At 39.2% G+C, this 22,396-nt stretch overlaps 2 protein-coding genes across 5 annotated transcripts in view; one reads left to right on the plus strand and one right to left on the minus strand.

The window, feature by feature from the left end:
- Dbt (dihydrolipoamide branched chain transacylase E2) overlaps positions 1 to 13,191 on the minus strand; it is a 49,305-nt gene extending 36,114 nt beyond the window's left edge. The window contains exons 1-2 of the mRNA XM_027943124.2: positions 13,088 to 13,191; positions 4,335 to 4,458 (exon numbers count right to left, since the gene is read on the minus strand). Coding sequence (XP_027798925.1) covers positions 4,335 to 4,458; positions 13,088 to 13,138 — 175 coding nt within the window. The 5' untranslated portion in view covers positions 13,139 to 13,191. The remainder of the gene's footprint in view (positions 1 to 4,334; positions 4,459 to 13,087) is intronic.
- Rtca (RNA 3'-terminal phosphate cyclase) overlaps positions 1 to 22,396 on the plus strand; it is an 82,504-nt gene that overhangs the window by 34,760 nt on the left and 25,348 nt on the right. The window contains exons 1-3 of one of the 4 annotated variants that reach the window (XM_027943117.2): positions 21,048 to 21,265; positions 21,367 to 21,467; positions 21,888 to 22,031. The exons of 1 other annotated variant lie outside the window; for it this stretch is intronic. In XM_027943117.2, the coding sequence (XP_027798918.1) occupies positions 21,221 to 21,265; positions 21,367 to 21,467; positions 21,888 to 22,031 (290 nt within the window). In that variant the 5' untranslated portion in view covers positions 21,048 to 21,220. Of the gene's footprint in view, positions 1 to 21,047; positions 21,266 to 21,366; positions 21,468 to 21,872; positions 22,032 to 22,396 lie in introns of those variants that run through there. 2 more of the 4 variants (XM_027943119.2, XM_071618091.1) reach the window with 2 other exon arrangements.

Consider the following 22,396-nt stretch of genomic DNA (forward strand, 5'->3'; position numbering starts at 1 on the left):
CTTGTTTCCTTTCTAATTTAGGGCCCTCTCACAGTCTGCTGCTTCTTTTAAAAAGGTACAGGCATTAAGTATCAAAAACTTTAAAAATAAATCCACATCTTTCAATTATCAATAAATAATTCCATATTTAGGACTTTTTCCCCCAAGAAACTAATTAGAAAGGTATACAAAGATTTGAACAGGGGCTGGGGATGTGGCTCAAGCAGTAGCGCGCTCGCCTGGCAAGCGTGCGACCCGGGTTCGATCCTCAGCACCACATACAAACAAAGATGTTGTGTCTGCCAAAAACTAAAAAATAAATATTAAAAATTCTCTCTCTCTCTCTTTAAAAAAAAAATATTTGAACAGAAGAATAGTTACTATAGAGTTAAAATGAAGAACTGGAAGTCAGTCTTTCAAAAAAATGAAGAGTAAATACACTATGGCACTTCTTATAAAGCAATATATATATAAGGAACAGCAAGAGCATAGAAATATGATACTGCATGGCATGGTTAGGAAATAACAAACAGTCCTATATAGCTAAAGATGGAGTATGTGGCAAGAAATTAGCCCAGACACAGAAACGCTTTATGTGCCCTGCTAAGGGGTTGTAATAAAACTTTATCTTAAAGGTCATTAGGAGTCAGTAGTAATTCATACAGTCATAACTTCTTTGTAATTGCTCATGTTAAGAGGTAGAGTCTTTTTTTGCCACTTCTTAAATCTATGTTGGCCTCTGACTTATTTTGACTAATGTAGTGTAGCAGAAATGAAATCATGCAATTTCAGGAGACTAGATCTCATGGGTCCTCACAGTTTCTGCCTTCTCCCTTTTGGAATTATGTCCTAAGGTCCCTGTGTAAGGAAGCTGATGTAGATCATTGGAGACTTTGTGGAGGAGAAATGAGGTGCCCAATAGCCAGGCACATGAGTGTGACCCTCCTGGATCTCCCCCCTAGGACTGCTGATCCTCTAGATAAATACAGTCACATTAGTGAAACCAGCAGAAGAACCAACTCAAAGAATCCTGAGGAATAATCAATCACTGTTGCTCTAAGCCACTAAGTTGCAGGGTGGTTTGTTATTCAATAATAATTAACTGATATAGAGTCCCATTTATAATATCAGACATGTGACTTTATGTCTATAATTTTAGACCAAACACCTCTGGCAAGAGCATGGTGGGTAGGGTTGGGAGAAAATAGCAGAGGCAAAATAAGGCAGAGAAAGCAGGAGCTTATATATTTTTCAAAGCTGTCTAAAACGGAATCATTTAAGAAACAGGAAAGATGTCAAATTGGTAAGTTTGATGGGCATGGTGGCACATGCCTGTAATTCCAGAAACCCGGAGGCTGATGCAGGAGGACTGCAAGTTTGAGGCCAGCCTCAGCAAATCAGCAAGATTCTGTCTCAAAAAATAAAAAGGGCTGGGGCAGTGGCTCAGTGGTAGAGTGTTCGTCTAGCATGTTCGAGGCCCTTGGTTCGATCCTCAGCACCACATAAAAACAATGAATAAATAAAAATAAAGATATTTGTCCAACTACAACCATATATATATATATATATTATATATATATATGTATGTATATATGTAAGTATATATACACACACACACACACAAAAAAAAGGGGGGCTGGAGATGTAGTTCAGTGGTAGAGCATGCCTGGATACAGTCAAGTACCAGAAAAGTCAAAATAAAATTGGTATGCTTGGGTGAGATTTGATGCAAAACAAGGAGTCGGGGTGATTCTAGGTTTCCAACTTAACTACTTATTGAGTTAGGAATGCAGGAATAATAAGAAATTTGTAGAAGACTGAATTTGGGGAATTTGAGTTATATATGGGATCCTGGAATGGAGATCTTCAGCCAGCAAATTGGTGATATGTCTGAGCTACAGATACAGATTCTAAAATGTTCAATGAGTACAGGTGAGAGTTAAAGGCATGAGCATAGATGGGGTGTAAGAAGGATGGGTTTCCGTGAAAAACTGAAATTTAAGAGTGAAGCAGAGGAAGAGGACCTGTAAAAGAGAATATGCAGCTGGGTGTGGTGGCACACACCTGTATCCTTGGCCACTTGAGAAGTCAAAGCAGAAGCGTAAGTTGAGACCAAGAGTTTGAGATCAGCTACTCAATATAACAAGACCCATCTCAAAAGGAAAAAAGAGAGAGAATGAGTATCAAGAGAAATAGGTACCAAATTCTTTACATTTTTAAATGTATTTAATCCATCCAAGTATAAGAATCTTTGTTTAGTTTACTGATATGTCCACCTAGAGCAGCCTTGGCACACAGCAGGTGATTAGCAATACCTGTTGTTGAATAAATGAATTCCCACAACAATACTATGAATTAAATACTTGGATCACTCCCATTTTCCAGATGATGACATTGAGAAAAATTACATAACTTGTTATAAGTTACACAGTTAGTATAAATGATAAATCAGGAGACATAGCCTGGAATTGGTGGATTGAGGAATGCAAAGCTCAAGATAAGTGTTTAGAGGCTGGAGTAGGAAGCTGGAGTTTCTGCTTGAATGACCTCTGCTTTGTCTGGAAGTAATGAAAAAAGATCAACTTAAAACAACAGAAATCTTGGCTGGGTGAGTAGCTCATTAGTAGAGTGTTTGCCTAGTATGTGTGAGTTTCTGGGTTCAACCTCTAGCACTATTAAAAAAAATATATGTATACATATTTTAACAAAAAAAGTGGTGGAGGTAAGGTTTACATGCTTTGTATGTCTTACATGTCTTATATGTCATGGTGTAAGATGACATATAAAAAGCATGGAAGAGTGGGGTCTGCCTGGAATTCTCCTATTTTTAAATTTTTTTAGTTGTCAGTGGATCTTTATTTATTTACATGCGGTGCTGAGACTCGAATCCTGTGCTTCACACATGTCAGGCAAGTGCTCTACCACTGAGCTCTGACCCCAGTCTGAATTCCCCTATTTTTCACTACACTAAGGCTCAATTTATCTATCAAAAGTTTAATTATATAATAAAAAGTCAGGGGTTCTTTGTCAGGGTTATCAATAGAACATCAAAAAAGTTCTTGTGCCCTTGCAAAATCTAATATTTAAGTCCTCAATGTCTTTACAGAAGGTAGAAAAAGTTGGGGAAAAGGAATGTAAATGCCAAAAGCTAGGGAACTTTCTACTTAGGAGTATGTCATGCAGATTTCACCACACCATCACATAACATAGCACAACAGATTAAGTATTTGTCCAAAAAACAATATTACAGTGTGTATAAAAGACACAGGGGCTGGGGATATAGCTCAGTTGATAGAGTGCTTGCCTCGCATGCACAAGGACCTGGGTTCAATTCCCGAGACACACACACACACACTCACAGATATTAAGATGCCTCTATTAGAAGATAGCTTGATTGAGACGATCAATCAATGTCAGTGCTAACTACTGCACTTAGATGAGTCAGAAGATGATAAAGCCTCAATAGTCCCAACCAACCAATTCCCAAATTAGGAAGACACAGTGAAAAACCAGCCTCTATCTCAGAGCAAAGCCTGTCCAAGGAAGGGACATACCTTAGTCCTTGGAAAGACCCACAGAGCACTCCTAAGCACATTCCCACCCTGCTGAGTTGTTTATCTACAAATAACAGGAGAGATCTGCTGCTCCAGGTGTCCCTGACTCAGTCAGGCTAGGTGGGGATCCATAGCAGCCCCCTAGCAGCCACCAATCAGCATGAGACAGGGAAATACCTGGGATGCCAGTGGTTTATGGTGGTTGATAACAAGTTGGGAAACCATGTAGTTCAGCACGTACACCCCTCTTGGCTCAAACTAATCAGTTCAAATGAATACCCCTTTTGTACTGACCAATCACCCCTACCCAACTTGTTCCCGCCAGTGAATGTGCTAATCATGTTTTAGAGTTGTTATTTGATTTTCCCGCGGTGTGTGATGATTTGCTAAGGGATGCTATGATGTATGTGAAGTCCCTGCCCTCTCCAAAGAATGTATAAAACTGCTGCAAACCCTGGGCTCGGGGCCTCTCAGCATCACCAGTTGCTGTGTGTGCATGCGGAGGACCGAGCTAGCTCGCAATAAACACCTCTTTGCTGCTTGCATCGATCTTGGATCTCTGGTGGTCTTTGGGGGTCCCGAATTCGAGCATAACAACAGCGCATAAAGGAAAGAATGGGGGTGAGGAGAGAAAAAAGAAAATGAAAAGATGTGGGGACAGCCAAGCTAGAAATATGGTCTTAATTCTTTTTTACTATGGTAACTCTTCAATTACTAAAAAAAAGAAAAGTTAAAAGAAAAAAATACTGGTGAGGTATTTAGCATTATTTTGTATATTAGCTACATTGAGATCATACTTACCAGCAGTTGTTTTCAGCAACTGATGTGGATGACTATACTTGAATGAAGGATAACCGAAGAAACACACACATTTTGGCTTCAAAATATGAACATTACTACATGTTTGAAAATAGCGAACACAAATCTACAAATGAGAAAACAACAAAAAGTGTTTATTAATTATCTTAATGCCTTATCTCTTAAAGTATATACTGAATTTCAATTCTATTTAAAAAAGCAGAACCATCATTATGATTTACATCTAGACAGAAACCAGAAAATTAGCAACAGGGACAATAAAGTTTATGAAAAGTGGTTACTTTCTTTCTTTTATTTTTGGTACTGGGGATTAAATTTAGGGGCACTACTTAACCACTAAGCCATATTCCCCAGCTCTTTTTTGTATTTTATTTAGAGACAGGGTCTCACTGAGTTGCCCTCTCGCTAAATTTCTGAAGCTGGCTTTGAACTCTCGATCCTTCTGCCTCAGCCTTCTAAGCTATTGAGATTACAGCCAAGTACCACCATGCCTGGCAAGAGTGCTTACTTTCTTAAGTACTTTTGTCCAAGAAATCAAAAGAACTCAAAACTCTAGTATAAAGAGAGCATTTTGTTATCCTTTTGTTTAGTAATATTATATCCTCAGAATTAGATTTGTTCATATATTTCTGATTTTCCCCAAATTCCTTAAAGAAATGTTAACAATATATTCTAAAAAAAAAAACAAAAAAACCCCTAATATATTCTATATAAACATATCAGAGGGAAAAGGAGGGAGAAGTGGAGTTGCACGGAAGATGGAAGGAGACCCTCATCGTTATACAGAATACGTGTATGATGTTGTGAGGAGAAAAAGAAAAAAAAAAGTGTGTCACATTAGATTGGACAGAGAGAAGTGATGGGAGGGGAGTAGAGTGGAAGGGGGGATACGAAGGGCAGCAGAATAGAATAGACATTATGATTGCTGTATGTATATAGGTGACTCTATGACCAATGTGATTCTGCAATCTGTACAATCAGAAAAATGAGAAATTATACCCCGATTCAAATGTATGAATTGCCAAGAGCATTGTAATGTCATGTGTAGCTAATTAAAAAAAGAAAAAAAAAAAAAAAGAAAAAAGAAACACATCAGCTTGTAGGCATGCTTAAGTTATCATGTAAGCAAGGGCAGCCTGAGAAAGCAGGATGCAGACTGTCTCCCATTTTGTTCCTGAGCCCTAATATAAAGTTGTGTTTCTAATAAATCTCCTTAAAGTTTCTTCTCCCAGAAATAATATTCTACAACCCACCCTACCTAAGGAACCAGTACTGTGACCAAGAGGCAAACTTTACTTCATTATGATACCAAAATCTCCACTCAGAAAAAAGCTGAAGTCCTATTTCCATGGGAAATATGAAAAGGCATATTGCCAAGCATAGTGGCTGCTGAGTTTTAACCTATAGATTTTAATTATTTTAGTTAGGCTTTATCTTTCCTTAACATTAACAGAAAAAAATGTAGATATAATAAAGATTGGTGGATTTTGGATGAGCTTTTTAAAGTAGAGATGCATGATTTAAAATTATACTTGTTTTAGGAATGATTTAAAATTATACTTGTTTTTCTTTGCTTTCAGAAATCAGTAACAACTTGGAAATCAAAGTAAAAAATCGTTTATGAATTTAAATGAATTTTTTCTTTAATTAAACCTAATTTTTTATTTTATAGTATTTTTCATAAAAATAAATAAGATTCTTAATTATAAATATGAAAGCATCATCAATATATAATGTTTACTTTAACATAACTTTAAATTTGTGTGTGTGTATGTTAGCACGGATTTAACCCAGGGGTGCTCAACCACTGGGCTACATCCACAGCCTTTTTATTTCTTATTTTGAGATAGGGTCTCACTAAGTTGCTTGGGGCCTTGCTAAGTTGCTGAGGTTGGTCTTGAGCTTTCGATCCTCCTGCCTCAGCTTCCCAAGTTGCTGGAATTACCTCCCCGCCCCCATAAAGGCATGTATGCTCTCTCTCTCTTTTTTTTTTTTTTTTTTGGTACTGGGGAATGAACTCAAGGACAGTTTATCAACCACCACTTCACCAATCCTTTCTATTTTTATTTTGAGTCTGGGTTTCATTAAGTTGATGAGGCTGGCCTTGAATCTGTCTTAAGTTTTTATAATAAGAAGTTATAGGGGCTGGGGATGTGGCTCAAGCGGTAGCGCGCTCGCCTGGCATGTGTGCGTCCCGGGTTCGATCCTCAGCACCACATACAAACAAAGATGTTGTGTCTGCCGAAAACTAAAAAATAAATATTAAAAAATTCTCTCTCTCTCTTAAAAAAAAAATAAGTTATAGGCAATCAAGTGTTGTTTATTTATAAATATGTAGATTTTTTTTTCCTTTCCAGATTAGTTAATGTGGGAAGGCTTCTTGAAGGAAGATTTAAGTTGAGCGTGGCATAATAAGTATAGATAATAAAACAGCAGAAAGGCAATTTTATGGCAGAGGCAACAGCATAAACAGCAGCAATTTGCCTAGCATGTCTGCTGGGGCAGCGAGTAGCTTGATCAAATTCATAAAAAGAAAGCAGAGGATAGCTCAAGGACCAAAATGTTGGTTACTGTAAATGTCGGGATAAAAGTTTGAACTTATGTATCATGGGCTACTCAAGAAAAAGGATTAGGAAATTAATGTAGGAATAGTTTATTAAATAGCTCACAACAGGTAAAGCCTGGAGAGAATGGTTCAAGAAACTATCATAGTATCTGAGACATGAAACAAGACTCCTGACTGAAGTGATTAATAATGGGGGAAAAACATGCAATAGAAGTGCACAGACATTATGTGATTAATAGCTACTAAATGAATATGAAAAGAAGTCTAAGGCTAGGGTTGTAGTTCCGAGGTAAAGCATGCAAAAGACCCTGGGTTCCATCCCCAGCACCATAAAAATACCAAAAATATTTGTGAAGTTGCTGGATAGATGGACTAAAAGGCACAGAAAAGAGGGAAAAAAATATTTTTCAAGCTAGAGAAGACATTTCCCCCCACTAGAATAGACGAGTACATTAAGCATAAGGCTTTAAATGTCCAATTTAGAAAGGCATGCCTTGAAAGTCAATGAACAACTGAGATTCAAGAAATTTGGAGGGAGGTGACAACTAGGTGCAACATGTTATCCCGAACCAGATTTGTTTAAATTTAATATAAAGCTCATAACGCACACAATAGGCAAAGTTGAGGCTAGCAGTGCTACATCAACATCAATTTCTTGATGATTATGCTGAGGTGACATTGGAAATGTACATTAAATCATTTCAAAGCAAAAGAGTAATAAATTATTGGTAGATAGAGGGGGAAAGGAGAAACAAGACAAGAGAGGAAGAAAACAATCCATCAGCAGCGAGGGACCAAGGCAGAGGGTTTATGAATGTTCCTGGTTCTATTCTTGAGACTTTTCTGAAACTCTGTGAAATGAGGAGTTAAACATACTTGGTGGAAAAGAGACTGAACAAGGCTGATTGTGGTTGAAGCTGAGAGATGAACTTACTGAAATCACTGCATTATCCTTTTCACTTTGGCACGTGTTTAAAATGTTTCATAATAATATGTTTTTAAAGCAAAAACAATACAGTATTCCCTATCCTGAAAAAAATAAAAGGGCATGCTTATACAGCTTACCAGTTTTATATATTTTATATTTAAGACAATTCTTTTTTTATTATTTTATATGCTTTTATTAGTGCATTCTATTTTTAAAAAATAGTTGGGTTCATTTTAACATCAACACACATGCATGGAAATTAGTTTGTTCAATTTCAGTCTCCAGTGAAGGCTATTCTTAATTCACCTATTGACAACGCTTCAGTACATCTAACTCTCTAGAGACTATTTGTCCCAACTTGCCTGAGGCAAACCAGTTTATACCTATTAACTCAAGGTAATTATTAATAATTCCACACCTACAACTAAAATACAAAAACAGAGGGAGATGAAAAGGTTTAGCAGATTAGCATAGTACGGAAATAAATAATACCTCAACAGGCAACTGTTGAACATACCCAAAGTAAGACACTGTGTTGGACTATGCAACTCAAAACTAAGTAGGGCACAGTAAGTAGTCCCTACATTCAAGTTACTTTTTCTGTTCCACAGGAAGCAGACATCATAGAAAAATCCAATATAACATGGCTAAGGTAATTAAGAGTCAAAGGCATTATGTCCTGGGGAAATGTGAAACATGACATGATAAGACCACCTGCATCTGGATAATTTATTATGGGTGATAAGGGCTCTTGTTGCTTACAACTTTTTATAAAACATTAAAAGCAATAACTGTTCTTTACTGAGTCCTTCAACAAATATTGATTTATGAATATTTACAATGGGCTAGGCACTTGGAAATAATTATTTCCCTTAGGAAATGTAGAGTGAAAGATAAAGACAAACAGGTACTAACACAGTACTACAATGGAGGAAATAGAGTATGTTAAAGGAACCCAAAGGAAGGGAGCCCAGTTGGAGAAAGTAATCTTGAAGCAAGACCGGAGGGATGAGAAGGAGTAACTCAGTAGATGAAGCGTGTTGCAGATAAGGCCGTGGGGATTAAGGCAAAAGTCTTTGTAAAATCAGAGGGAATACAAGTACAAAGGTATGAAACAGAGGTGTGTTAATTGGTTAACTCAAGTAGTTTAATAGCATTCTTAGTGTGCACAAAGGTGGGGGAAGTGTCAGAGTTTGGCTTTTTTTTTTTTTTTTTGGTACTAGAGACTAAATCTGGAGGTGCTTTACCATTGAGTCAGATCCCCAGCTCTTTTCATTTTTCATTTTGAGATAGAGTTTCACTAAGTTGCTGAGGCTGGTCTCCAACTTTAGTCCCTCCTGCCTCAGCCTCCAGAGATTACAAGTGTGTGCCACTGCACCTGGCAAGGGAATGGGTAGATTTTTATTTATTTTTGGTATGGGGATTGAACTCAGGGGCACTCAACCACTGAGCCACATCCCCAGCCCTATTTTGTATTTTATTTAAAGACAGGGTCTCACTGAGTTGCCTAGTGCCTCACCATTGCTGAGGCTGGCTTTGAACTCACGATCCTCCTGCCTCAGCCTCCCGAACTGCTGGGATTACAGGCATGTGCCACCATGCCTGGCAGGATGGGTAGATTTTTAATAAGGAATGAAGCCTTAGCAATTAAAAAGATCCAGATCATACATTTCTTCAGTTATCTGAATTTTGGACATTTTGTTGAGGACAGTCTTAAATAAGAAAATAACATTACCAAATATGTGCCTTACTTGATAAGATCACCCTGGCTACAACTATGGAGAACAGATTGGAAAGGCACAGATCAGAGGCAAAAATGTCCAGTTAGTTAGGACCAGGACACCTGCAGTACAGGTGGGGCAGAGAATAGTGACCAGATTTCTTCAGTGAGAGTTACAGGCTAGAATGATGAGAAACAGGTTTGAGGATTTTGTTCTACAGCCTCAAGTTTGATGTGTCTAAGATATTATGGCACACATGAGATGACTAAAAGCTAGCTTTTCCACTGTTGTGCTAATATGGCCATGTAACATGGTTCTAGTCAGTTGACCTGGTACCAATTCTTCCTCTTTCCTGTCTTGAATTCTGAGTAAGAAGTTGTATGCTGGATGCAGTGGTGTACACCGGAAATTCCAGCTACTGGGGAGGCTGAGGCAAGAGGATTGCAAGTTAGAGGCCAGCCTGTCTCAAAATAAAAATTAGGAAAGGGCTTAGAAGTATCTCAGTGGTAGAATGTCCCTGGATTCAATCCCCAGTACTGGGGTGAGTAGGGAGCAGGGGCAGGGGGCAGGATTGTAGTAGCTCTCTTGTGACCCTGAAGGAAAAGTCAAATGAACTGCTGAACTCTGATGATGCTGGACCACTTTATCAGTGTCAGCTGACCTCTAATTTTAGGATGCTCTATATACTCAGATACTTAATTTCCTGCTTGTTTGATGGGTTTTTATTATCTGCACTTGACAAACACCTCATATACATGCAAATGAAAATTTCTTGGACAATGATGTGGGTCTTGAGTAGACATGACGGGAAGATTGAAGAACTTTAGGAATCACCAACATAGATGGTAACTAAATCCAAAGTGGATGAGTTAACTAGGAAGTGAGAAAAGTGCAGAGGGCCAAACTTAAAGACCTTAGAAACACCAAAAGTCAGCAAGGCATGGTGGTACATGCCTGTAATCCCAGGAACTTGAGAGGCTGATGCAGGAGGACTGCAAATTCAAGGACTGCCCTAGCAACTGAGTGAGACCCTGTCTCAAAATTAAACATAAACAAGGCTAGGGAATGTAGCTCAATCAGTAAAGCACCTCTAGTTTCAATCCCCATTATAAAAAAAGGAAACAAAACATCAAGAGTCCTAATCACTTGATGACAGGTACATGTTCTGAGAAATGCCTGATTAGGTGATCTCTTCTGTGGGATCATCTTCAAGTATTCTTATACAAACCAAATGGCTTACCAGTAAATAGCCTATATCTCTTATGCTACAAATTTGTAAAGTATGTGACTGTACTAAATATTGCAGGCAACTGTAACACAAAGGTATTTGTGTTTCTCAATGCATCAGTGAACACAGAGAAAGTATAGTAAAAACACAAGCCAACAGGAAATTTCCAGCTTATATATATATATATATATATATATATATATATATATATATGCTGATATATATATTATATTTATTTTACTTTTTAAGTTAGATTTTTTTTTTAAATTATTGAGTTGTGACAGTTCTTTATACATTCCATGCATATGGGATAAGGTCTTATCAGGTAAATGATTTGTATGTGTGTGTGTATATATATATATATATATATATATATATATATATATATATTCCCATTTTGTAGTCTTTTTAAAAAACATTTATTTTTTAGTTATAGGTGGACACAATACCTTTATTTTATTTTTATGTGGTGCTGAGGCTCGAATTTAGTGCCTCACACATGCTAGGCGAGTGCCACAACCCCATGCCTATGGGTTGTCTTTTTTAATGATGTCTTTTGAAGTGCAAAGGTTTAAATTTTGATAAATCCAACTGATCTACTTTTTCTCCTGATGCTTATGCTTATGGTATCATATCTAAGATATATCCCCCACATCTATAGTCATGATTATTAACCTCTACATTTTCTTCTAAGAGTCTTATAGTATTAGCTCTTACATTTAGGCCTTGATTTTTTTTTTTTTTTTTTTTTTTTTTGGTACCAGGAATTGAACTCAGAGGTGCTCAACCACTGAGACTCATCTCCAGTCCTTTTTAATTTTTATTTTGAGGCAGGGTCTTGGTAAATTGCATAGGGCCTTGCTAAATTCCTGAGGCTGGCTATGAACTCATCATCCTCCTGCCTCAGCCACCCAAGTTACTGGGATTATAGGAGGGAGCCACCACACTCAGCTCCTTGATTCATTTTGACTTAATTTTTACAATGTGGTATGAGGTAAGTGTTCAACCTCATTCATTTGCATATGGTTATCTAGTGATCCTAACACCATTGCCTGATTTCACCCCTTCTTGTTTTTTTTTTTTTCCACATTTTTTTATTGGTGCATTATAGTTGTACATAATGGTGGGATTTGTGGTTACACATTTGTACGTGCACTCCATTGTCATATATATGGACTGCAAAATGTCATTATGTAGCACATAATTGTATTTAAAAGCTGGGTGGGGGAAAGAGATTGGAACAAAATGGCCAATGATGTAGGAGGAATACTGGGAAACGGGTCACAGAAGCCACGAATGGAAAGCTCTCAAAAGAAGGGCTGCCACCACCTACTAGGTGCTGCTAAGAGCATTCTTCTCCTGGTTATCTTCTACTTATGTTGTGTTATTCAGTATTTGGTAGGGACTCCTCTCTGACGCCCAAGTGCTCTAAAAATATCCACTCCTGTGTGTCCCTGTAGCTTCTTGCATTTGCCATCACCGCCTTCCTTATAACAATTTGTAATTGCTTAGGTTCTACATCTGTCTCCCTCTCTGTTCTTCACCACAAAGTTGCAATCTCTGGGAGGAAAGGATGTTGCCTGACTTATTTGCATCCCCAGTGTTGAGAAGAGTACCTGGTTCACAGCAGACTCTTAAATTCGATTTTGTAAGATCATGAGTCGATCGCTGCAGGAAACAGGAGCTCAAAAAGAAAACAGTTGCGCAAATAGGGTAAAACAGTATCATTACTAGGATGTGTCAGTGCCTGCTGTCAAAGGTCTGCTAAAGAGAGTCTTTAGCAGGAGAGGTGGTGGTACAAAGGAGCGAAGAGAGTGAATTTCAAGACTCTCAGTTCCCGAAGGGTAAGGACTCTGTGGTGATGCTCTTTGCTTAACCGGTAAATTTCCCGAGGTCGGGGATCTTACTACGGTGTCTGGCACTCCATGGGTGCTCAATAAACTAATGAAAAAAAAAAAAAAAATCTCTGCATCCCCAGCGCCTATCTTAATGCCTAGCACCTAGAAAGTGCTTAAGGAAAGGGCAGCAGATGAAAGGGTAGCTGGGCTTCAGTAGACACCGTAGGAGGACGACCGAATCGCAGTAGAAGCTCGTTCACGTAAAGGGAGGTAGTGGGTTTCCAGACCTGTCGCATCGCCACCTTTTCTGCCCTCCCCTGGCATGCGTCCCTCCACCTGTCCACCACGCGTGCCCGGTCCGCGTGGCTATCGCAGGAGAATGTAACACGCCAGCCCCGGATGCCTCGGAACGAGTCACTCCTTCCCGGCCTCAGGTCCACCCCCACCTGCTTACCAGCCGCCCAGCACCGCGGCTCCAGTTCCTCAGTACTCGCACTGCAGCCATCTTAGTCCGGAAATGCCCCCAGCACCGCCTGGGATAGACGCCTCGGCCGGCGACCTATCCCGAGGTGGGAGACGCGCCTTCCCTGAACAGCCAATCCCGAGCGGAGGAGCCAGCCGGTCGCCCCGCAGCCAACCCGAGAGAGGGGTGGGGCCGAGCCGGACCCGGCTGGGTGCCTAGAGCCTGCCCCCGGGAACTAGGGAGGAAGGCGGTGCAAATTTAATTCCGGAGGCAGAGTCTGGCAAGGTACTGTGTGTAAGTACAAGTGCACCAGTTCATACTGTCCTGGGGGAAACGGTGGTGAGGGCACACGAAGAAGGGCAGTCACAAGGGGAAAGTCAAAGACCCGAGGGATGAGCAGGAAAGTACGATCCTTGGTGGTGAATTTAACTCTCATGATTACAGAAAAAGGGAACATTTCTATACTTAGTAGCAAGACTCTGTACCACGACTTTCTTCACAAGTCCCTACTGGAACACTTTCCAATGCCTTGTTGCTGCTGTTGTTAATTTTTGAGACGGTCTTGCTAAATTGAGGAGACTGACCTCAAACTTGCTATTTTCCTGCCCCAGCCTCCCAAGTCAAGTTGCTGGGATTACAGGCCTGCACTACTGCTCCTGGGACTGACTAGTGATTCCTACTTTCATTGAGTGTTCTTGATTACTGAAATTCTGAAACTGGCTTCTCAGGGTCTTTTGTTTCCTCATAAAAGTTGAGCAAGTTTACTCAACCTCTAAAATAAACATGTCATCGTCATTATAGTTCCTTCTTACAAAATGTTGTTAGATACAACAGCCCAGCATAGGCAGTGTATGTCACCCACATATAATCTTGACTTATTTGCCTCTTGAAAAAATGCCAAATTCAGGTCAAGTGGAAATGGTAAAGAAAAGATAAGAGTTTTCTTCAATAAGCATCACCCTCAGATTTACTAGGAAAACAACTTCTAAAAATGTCCAGGATGACATTTGTACTTGCCTCTTACATGAAAATTAAAATCCACACAAATGTCTAAGGAACTATAGAGGAAAAATGCAAATCAAAGACAACATTGTAAATCCTCAACACTGAAGGTTAGTGGTAATGGTACAAAATTCTAGGCATTTCACAATATTTAATATTAATTTTAATATTTTTTAATATAACCCTGTTTAATATTACCCTGAGGGTAATATTAATATTACACTGGGGGTGGGGGTCATTGCCTTTCAGTGTATTTTACACACACATACAGCTACTGTAACAAGAAATATAAATAATTACCTTTCTCAGAAAATCTTTGATAGTCAAAAAACTTATATTTTTTTAAAACTTTCCCATTTGCATTTTTTGGGGATACTGGGAATTGAACCCCGGGTGCTCTATCACTGAGCTATATCCCAATTCTTTCTATTTAAAAAAAAAATTTGCTGATACTGGCCTCCAACTTGTGATCCTCCTGCCTCAGCCTCCATAGATTACATGCATGCACGACCAAACTCAGACCATTGAAAATTTTATAGGCATTTTTAATATATTTAATAATCCCACATATATGAGTTTGCATAAAAAGTAGAAGTTATACCTTTGAAGTAAATTATTTTTCTTCCCAGGGTCACTATACAATGTTCTTCCTCTTAACTTTCCCTTTAACTGTTCCTTCTCAGAAAATAACTAATTTACTTCTTCCTTTTATCATCTTTTACCTCCATGGACTACTGCTTTCATAGTATATGTGTTCTTACCTTTCCAGCATCAAGAGATATTCTACTTATTGACTAGTTAATCCTGTCACTTGAGTTCAAAAGAATTTAAGACCCCATTCTTATTTTGGGTTAAAACAAAGTCAATTATGACCCACCAATTCCATTCCTATATATCTAACTAAGAGAAATTAAAATGTGTCCACAGACTTGTAAAAAAATCATAATAACATAATAGCCAAAAACTAGAAATGACACAAATGTCCATCAGTAGGAGAGTGAATAAACAAAATGTGGTATGCCATATAAAGGAATATTATTAATCCTTAATGACTGAAGTATGGATATATGCTGTAACATGGCTGAACCACAAAAATATTACCCTAAGTAAAAGAATCCAGACACTAAAGTCACATATGTATTATATGATTCTAATTAAAATGAAATGTTCAGTAGCTCAGTGATAGAGTGCTTGCCTAGCACAGGTGAGGCACTGTGTTCGATCCTTGGCACCACATAAAAAATAAAGGTTAAATTCTTAAAAAAAAAAAAGAATTGCCAAGATGTCTTCCAAAGTGGCTCCATATTTCCACAAGCAATTAATTAAAATGAAACATTCAAAGAAGATTAATTTACAGAGACAGAACACAGATCAGTTTTATTATATTAACTAATCTTATTGTATTAGATAATTGGTTCACCTGGGGATGGGAATGGGAATGAGTAGTGACTACAAAGAGGCAAGAGAGTTTTGGGGTTTTTTTATTTGATTTTGGTTTTGGTGGTGGAAATTTCCTATTATCAGATTGTGGCAACAGTTGCATAACTATAAATCTACTAAAAATTAATTGCACACTTAAACAGATGAATTTTAGTATATTAAGCATATCTTAATAAAGCTATCATGTTTGATTAGATGCAAACAAAAGAATACTATAATGTATAGATAAGTCACATGTAATAATATAACAGAAATCCTTCAACCCACTATTCAGTTTAAGAAATAGAACCTTTCTCATGCAGGTGAAGATCACTGTTTGGATTCTTTCCTGACTCCTCTCTCCCTATCCTCCTAACCCTTTTCCTGAACTGTGCTTATCATCCCATTGTTCTCTTTAGAATTTACCACATACACATACATGGATCCCTAATAATGTATTGTTTACTTTCGCTTGTTTTCAAGTCTCATAAATATGGAATCAGACTGCATGTACTTTTCTACAACCAGTTTTGATGACAATACCATATTTATCCACTTTCCAATCTGTGCAAATTTCTGTTGTTCCCCATTTTTCTCCTACATATCCGTGTTTCTATGAACATTATTATTTATCCCATGCATGTTCAAAAGTTTCTCTAGGACAGTGCACCTCAGACTTCAATGAACATTTATATCAATTGAAGACCTTGTTAAAGTACACATTCTAATTCAATAGAATATTTTGATTAGGGCCTGAGAGTCTGCATCTCTAATAAGCTTCAGGTATACAAATGCTCTTGGTTAATCAACAACACTTTGATTATTAAGACCAAAATCTTGGGGCTGGGGATGTGGCTCAAGTGGTAGTGCGCTCACCTGGCATGTGTGCGGCCCAGGTTAGATCCTCAGCACCACATACAAAGATGTTGTGTCTGCCGAAAACTAAAAATAAATAAATAAATATTAAAAAAAGACCAAAATCTAAAACAAAGTTATGCTTATCTTCAACTTTACCCTAGATAACACTAGGTTGTTTTGCAAGGTGATTATATAAAACATGTCTAGTAGCTGTGTAAGGGAGAATCCATTGTTCCTCCTTTGGTATTGTCAGACCTAGATTTAAACATTTCCCCCAGTTTAGTAATTACAAGATGATATAATGGTATTAATTTGAATTTCTCTAATTAATAATAAGGCTGAGAATGTTTTAATGTTTATTAACAATTTTTAAAATGCCTATTCGTAATTTTAGCCCATTTTCCTTGTATTGTGTATGCATTTTTTCTTCTTGTTTTCTTGTTGATTTTTCTTCTTCATTCAGGTAGGAGCACTATAAATTGTGCTGCAACTGCTGTAAAACTGAGACTTCATGCTATTTTTTGATTTGAGGTTTTCCAGCACTTATGCACAATAAACTTAAAATTCTAACTTGATCTGATTTTATTTTTGACAACATTGTAGGCATTCTGATCTTAATGATTTTGAAAGGAAGGTGCCTAATGTTTACTGTTAAAGCCCTCCCTGGATTCAATCCCCAACACCAAACCAAATAAACAAAATTTTCTATTAACATTTCTTATTTTATCCATAATGATTTAGATGTTTATAAATCTCCAAACATATGTGTCTTTTGGTTGTTGTTTTAATTCTTATTTATATATTTTTATTATTTATTTATTTGTGTAGTGCTGGGGATCATACCCAGGGCTTCACACAACTAGACAAGTGCTCTACCACCCAGTATACCCCAGTCTTTCAATTGTCTTTTTAAAAATTGATTTCTAATGTAATTGCCATTTTTGTATGGAATATGAGTGTAAACCTAATTTCTTTGGATTTGTTGAAATCTTTATGGCTTCATCTTCTTTTATATGTGTCATGAGGGCTTTTTTTTTTTTTTGTACTGAGAATTGACTCAGGAGCACTTAACCACTGAGCCACATCCCCAGCCCTTTTTTACATTTTAGAGACAGGGTCTCAGTGAGTTGCTGAAGCTGGCTTTGAAATCACCATTCTCCTGCCTCAGCCTCCTAAGCCGCTAGGATTACAGGTATTTTAGTCAGCATTTTTGATGCTGTAACCAAAAGACCCGGCAAGAACAATTGTAGAGGAAGAAAAATTTATTTGAGGGCTCACATTTTCAGAGTTCTCAGTGCACAGATAGCCAGCTCCATTCCTCAGGGTACAAGTTGAAGCTGAACATCATGGCAGAAGAATGTAGCAGAGGGAAGCAGCTCACATGATGATCAGAAAGAAGAGAGAGAGAGAGAGAGGGTGGGAGGGAGGCAGAGGGAAAGAGATCTCCACTTGCCAGATACAAATTTAAACCCTAAAGCCATCCCCAGTGCCCAACCTCCTTTAGCCACACCCCACCTTCCTTCAGTTACCACTCAATTAATCTTATCAGGTGATTAATTCACTGATTGGGTTAAGGCTTTCATAAAGTAATCATTTTTTCTCTGAACCTCCTAGCATTTTCACACGTGAGCTTTGGGGGGACACCTCACATTCAAACTATAACAACAGGCATGAGCCACTGTGCCTGGCTGTGTGTCCTGAGTTCTTAAGAAAATCATGTAGTTTATATTTGATTGAAGTTATATATATATATATATATATATATATATATTATATATGTGTGTGTGTGTAGAATCATTTCTTTCCTAAATTCCCATTTGCTTAATCTACCAATAATTGAGATACAATTGCAAAACATGTTAGTAGATTTACCAGTTTTTCTTGTGCTATATCACTGGGATTACAGGTGTGTACTGGCTAATGTTTACTTAGGTTTACCTACATAATTACAGTTTCTTAGCTCATCATTTTTTCTTATAAATCAGACTTCCCTTTTGAAATAATTACCATTCTGAAGTGCAAATATCCTTTAAAAATTCCTTTAGACAGTCTATGTAGATGTTAAATTCAATTTCTAGGTATCTAGAAATTATCTTATTTCTATACTTTACCCACATTTTTGAGAGATAATTTTGCTAGGTACCAATTCCAGGTTGAAAATGACTGTCATGATTCTGAAGATATGAATCCACTGTCCTTTGACAGTGTTCTGTTGAGAAATCTGGTATCAGCTTAACTGTCCTTTTCCTGTAGATAATTTAAAAGATACAGAATTTAATGCAACTTTGCCACTTATCTGTTACATCATCTTATAACGACAAAACACTAACTCTACAGTTTTGTTGTAAACGTGAATATAGCGCTATACAAATGATTATTATTATCTACTCTCGACTGACGTATTAGTCAACTTGATGTCACTGTGATGAAATACCTGAGAAAAACAACATGAAGAAGGAAAGATTTATTTTGGATCCCAGTTTCATAGGTTTTATTTCATACTTGCTGGGCCACATGGCTGTGGGCTCATGATGAGGCAGAACATCATGGCGGGTAGAGTGACAGGCAAAGCTGCTCATTTCATGGTGGCTAGGAAGGAGCAAGAGAGAAAGGAAGGATCTAGGGACAAAATAAACTCTTCAGTCTTGTCCCCAGTTATCTACAAAATCACCAGCTGGGGACCACGTCTTTAGCACATGGCCTTTCGGGTACATTTCATATCCAAACCGTAATACCTGGGTAGTTTCTATGTCATATACCATCTTTTGTTCACTTCCCTCTACACTGAAAGTAACTGTAATGGGGCAAATGGGTCAGATCCAGGAGTGAGAATTAGAAATTAAAAGGACAAGCCAGAGCCATGCATGGGGGCACATACCTGTAATCCAGTTACTTGGGAAACTGAGGCAGTAGCATTGCAAGCTTAAGTCTGGGTGACTTCGTGAGACCCTGTCTCAAAATTTAAAGAAAGGACTGGGGATGCAGCTCAGTGGTAGAGCATTTGCTTAGCATGCACGAGTCCCTGGGTTCAACCCTCAATACTGTAAACAAGCCAGGGCGCAAAGTACAGCTCAATAGCAGAGGGTATGCCTAGGATTTGCAAAATCCTCTTGATTTGATCTCCACACTGCAATCAGTCAATAAAACAATCAAAGCAAGGGCAAACCTTCTTCTGAGGAGGTTGAGTTTCTCTTATAGGAATCTAAGATGTCAGATAGTACTAGATATGGTAGTGCATGCCCTTAATCCTAGTAACTAGGGAGGCTGAGGCAGGAGGATTGTGACTACAAGGCCAGCCTAAGAAATTTATTGAGAATCTGTCTCAAAAAGGGGAGGAGGGCTGGGGATGTAGCTCAGGGGGTTCATAATCCAGTGTGTGTGTGTGTGTGTGTGTGTGTGTGTGTATATATGTATATATTATATTGTATTATATTATAGTTACTAGTATAGCTTTTTTATTGTATCCCTGCTGCCACTGCCTTACTTCAACTTTTCATTCTCTCTTGCCTTAGGCAAGAGAGAAGGCATTTCTGCTTTCAGGTCCTTAGGCCCCTAATTAATCCTCTGAATACTATCAAACCTATCATTCTAAATGCAGATATTATTACTTTCCCTGATTACTATTTTAACATAGACTTGATTAACACAGGATGCTATAAAACAGTAAGAACTTTATCAAACTGTGAAAGAATGGGATGAACAGTGCAATGCTCAATGAACACTGGCTGTTATAGTTTATCATATTGTAATTACTGTCTCCATGTACATTGATGATGATGATGATGTTGAACCCAAGACCTCATAGGCAAGTGCTCTACCATTGAGATGCATCCTCAGCCCTTAATTATTATTTTTATAGATGGCATTGTAGTTGATTACTTCTCAGTCTGTCCATTATATCTCCAATAGCTTTGGGGGCATTAACTGTTCTACCTCTTCTTTGCACACCTACAGGCTTACATATTATTCAGTCCTAAATTAATGTGGGAATTGAGCTACAGCAGAACCAAGAAGCTGACTGTTGTTTCTGCTGTAGCCTACGTTGTATTATGTTTCTCTGCACTGTTCATTGAAGGCAAGAGCTTTCACCTACTCTCAGACAAGGTGGCATAGCTTTGACCTTCAGAGTGTTACATTAGTGGTTCTACCCCTTTCTCCCCACAAATACATAGTGTCTCATGGGGAGCGGGGGACAAGATAGTACTGTACACACACCCCACAAGAAATGAGAAACTCATTGGTTTCAATTAGTGCACCAGGGCACACAAACTTAGAGAGGTTGCAGAGAAGGCAAATCCGTCCAGAGAGAAGGTGATTAGTACAGTGTAGGGTTCTGATTTTTCTTAATCTTCAGCTCTAAGAATCTGCAGCACTGGGTATGCCAAGATCCTCAACAGATTAACACATATTTATCAAGAAAATAGATGAAGCACAAGCCTGCGGAACAACTGGAGGATTTGGTTAAGAGTGGGAAAGGAGATTTTCCACAACCTTCAGGTTCTACTGTTTAGGACACAAGTCTTCCCAAGTCCACACTTAACTACAGCACTCTTAGGTACCCGGCAGCGGCCCACCACCTCCCGGACAGCTAAGGGTCCTGGCGGGGAAGGAATATTCCCGGAGCCGCCTCCCGAAGCGTCGAGGCGCTACGCATGCGCAGAGGCCAGACCGGGCCAACCCCGGATTCATTCCGGCGGATCGGGTTTCCCGGGAGGCTCCGCTTCTTCCGCTTTCGCGGAGAACTCCGCAACCCCGGGCGTGGATCGAAGTTTCAGAGCTGCGGGGCGTTTATTCTTTCTGCTGCAAAGGCGTTGTCGCAGCGGGCCAGGCCCCAGCGCGCCCCCCATGGCGGGGCAGCGGGTGGAGGTCGACGGCGGGATCTTGGAAGGGGTGAGTGTGCAGCCGGAGGCCGAGCGGCTGGGCGCTGGTTGGGGACCGGGACTTTCGCGGTCGACGTTCTTACGCCTTCTCTTCGCCCCCCATCGTTCCAGGGCGGCCAGATCCTCAGGGTCTCCACCGCCCTCAGCTGTGTCCTGGGCCTCCCCTTGCGGGTGCATAAGATCCGGGCGGGCCGCAGCACGCCAGGCCTGAGGTAATCGCGGCGGCTGAGAGCTGGAGGGTGGAGTCGGGGGTCGCGGAGCCTGCTGCGAGCGCGCGCGTCGCCGACCTGGTGGTCCGGAGTGTAGCCCGGGAGGTCGCGGTCGGTCGGCCTTGGGTCCTGGGAGCGGGTTCTGAGGGGTGGCCCTTGGACCTCTCTGTCGAGACAGTGGCCAGATTGTGCGGTCTTTTATAGCCAAAATAAGGAGTCTCAAAGAAACCCTTAAAGTGATGCCTACTAGGAGGTAGTCTAAGTGCATAAAAACCAAAGAGGTAGCTCCGACGCCGAGGATGGGGCACTTATTGTGGTTAGATCTTGTTGTTTACTTGCCGTTGCAGTTTTATAAATATCATAAAATGTGGGGATATAGGCAGTCTGAATGCACACGTTTTGATGCAGTATTATGACCTGAAGGCCTCAACATTTATCTGGACTGGAAATGATTCGAGATTTGTGTGATGGGCAGCTGGAGGGGGCAGCAATTGGTTCAACTGAAGTAACCTTCACACCAGAGAAGATCAAAGGTGGAATCCACACAGCAGATACCAAGACAGCAGGGTATGTATACCTTGAGATCTGTTTAGGTATGGGTTTTGCATTCAGATCTAGGTTCTCCCACTTACTATGCAAGTTGCTTAACCTCTTTGAACTTCAGTTTTCTCCCTTTTTTTTTTTTTTGAGTTTTTCATCGGGTTAATTTTTTTTCTTTTTTAAAAATTTTTTATTTTAATTTGTTATATATGACAGCAAACTGCATTACAATTCATATTACACATATAGAGCACAATTTTTCATATCTCTGGTTGTATACAAAGTATAGTCATACCATTCGTGTCTTCATACAGGTACTTAGGGTCATGATGTCCATCTCATTCTACCATCTTTTTGCCTCCTTGCCCCCTCCCTTCCCCTTCCTCCCCTTT

This window comes from Marmota flaviventris, chromosome 10 (assembly GCF_047511675.1).
Source record: "Marmota flaviventris isolate mMarFla1 chromosome 10, mMarFla1.hap1, whole genome shotgun sequence".
Lineage (NCBI taxonomy): Eukaryota > Metazoa > Chordata > Mammalia > Rodentia > Sciuridae > Marmota > Marmota flaviventris.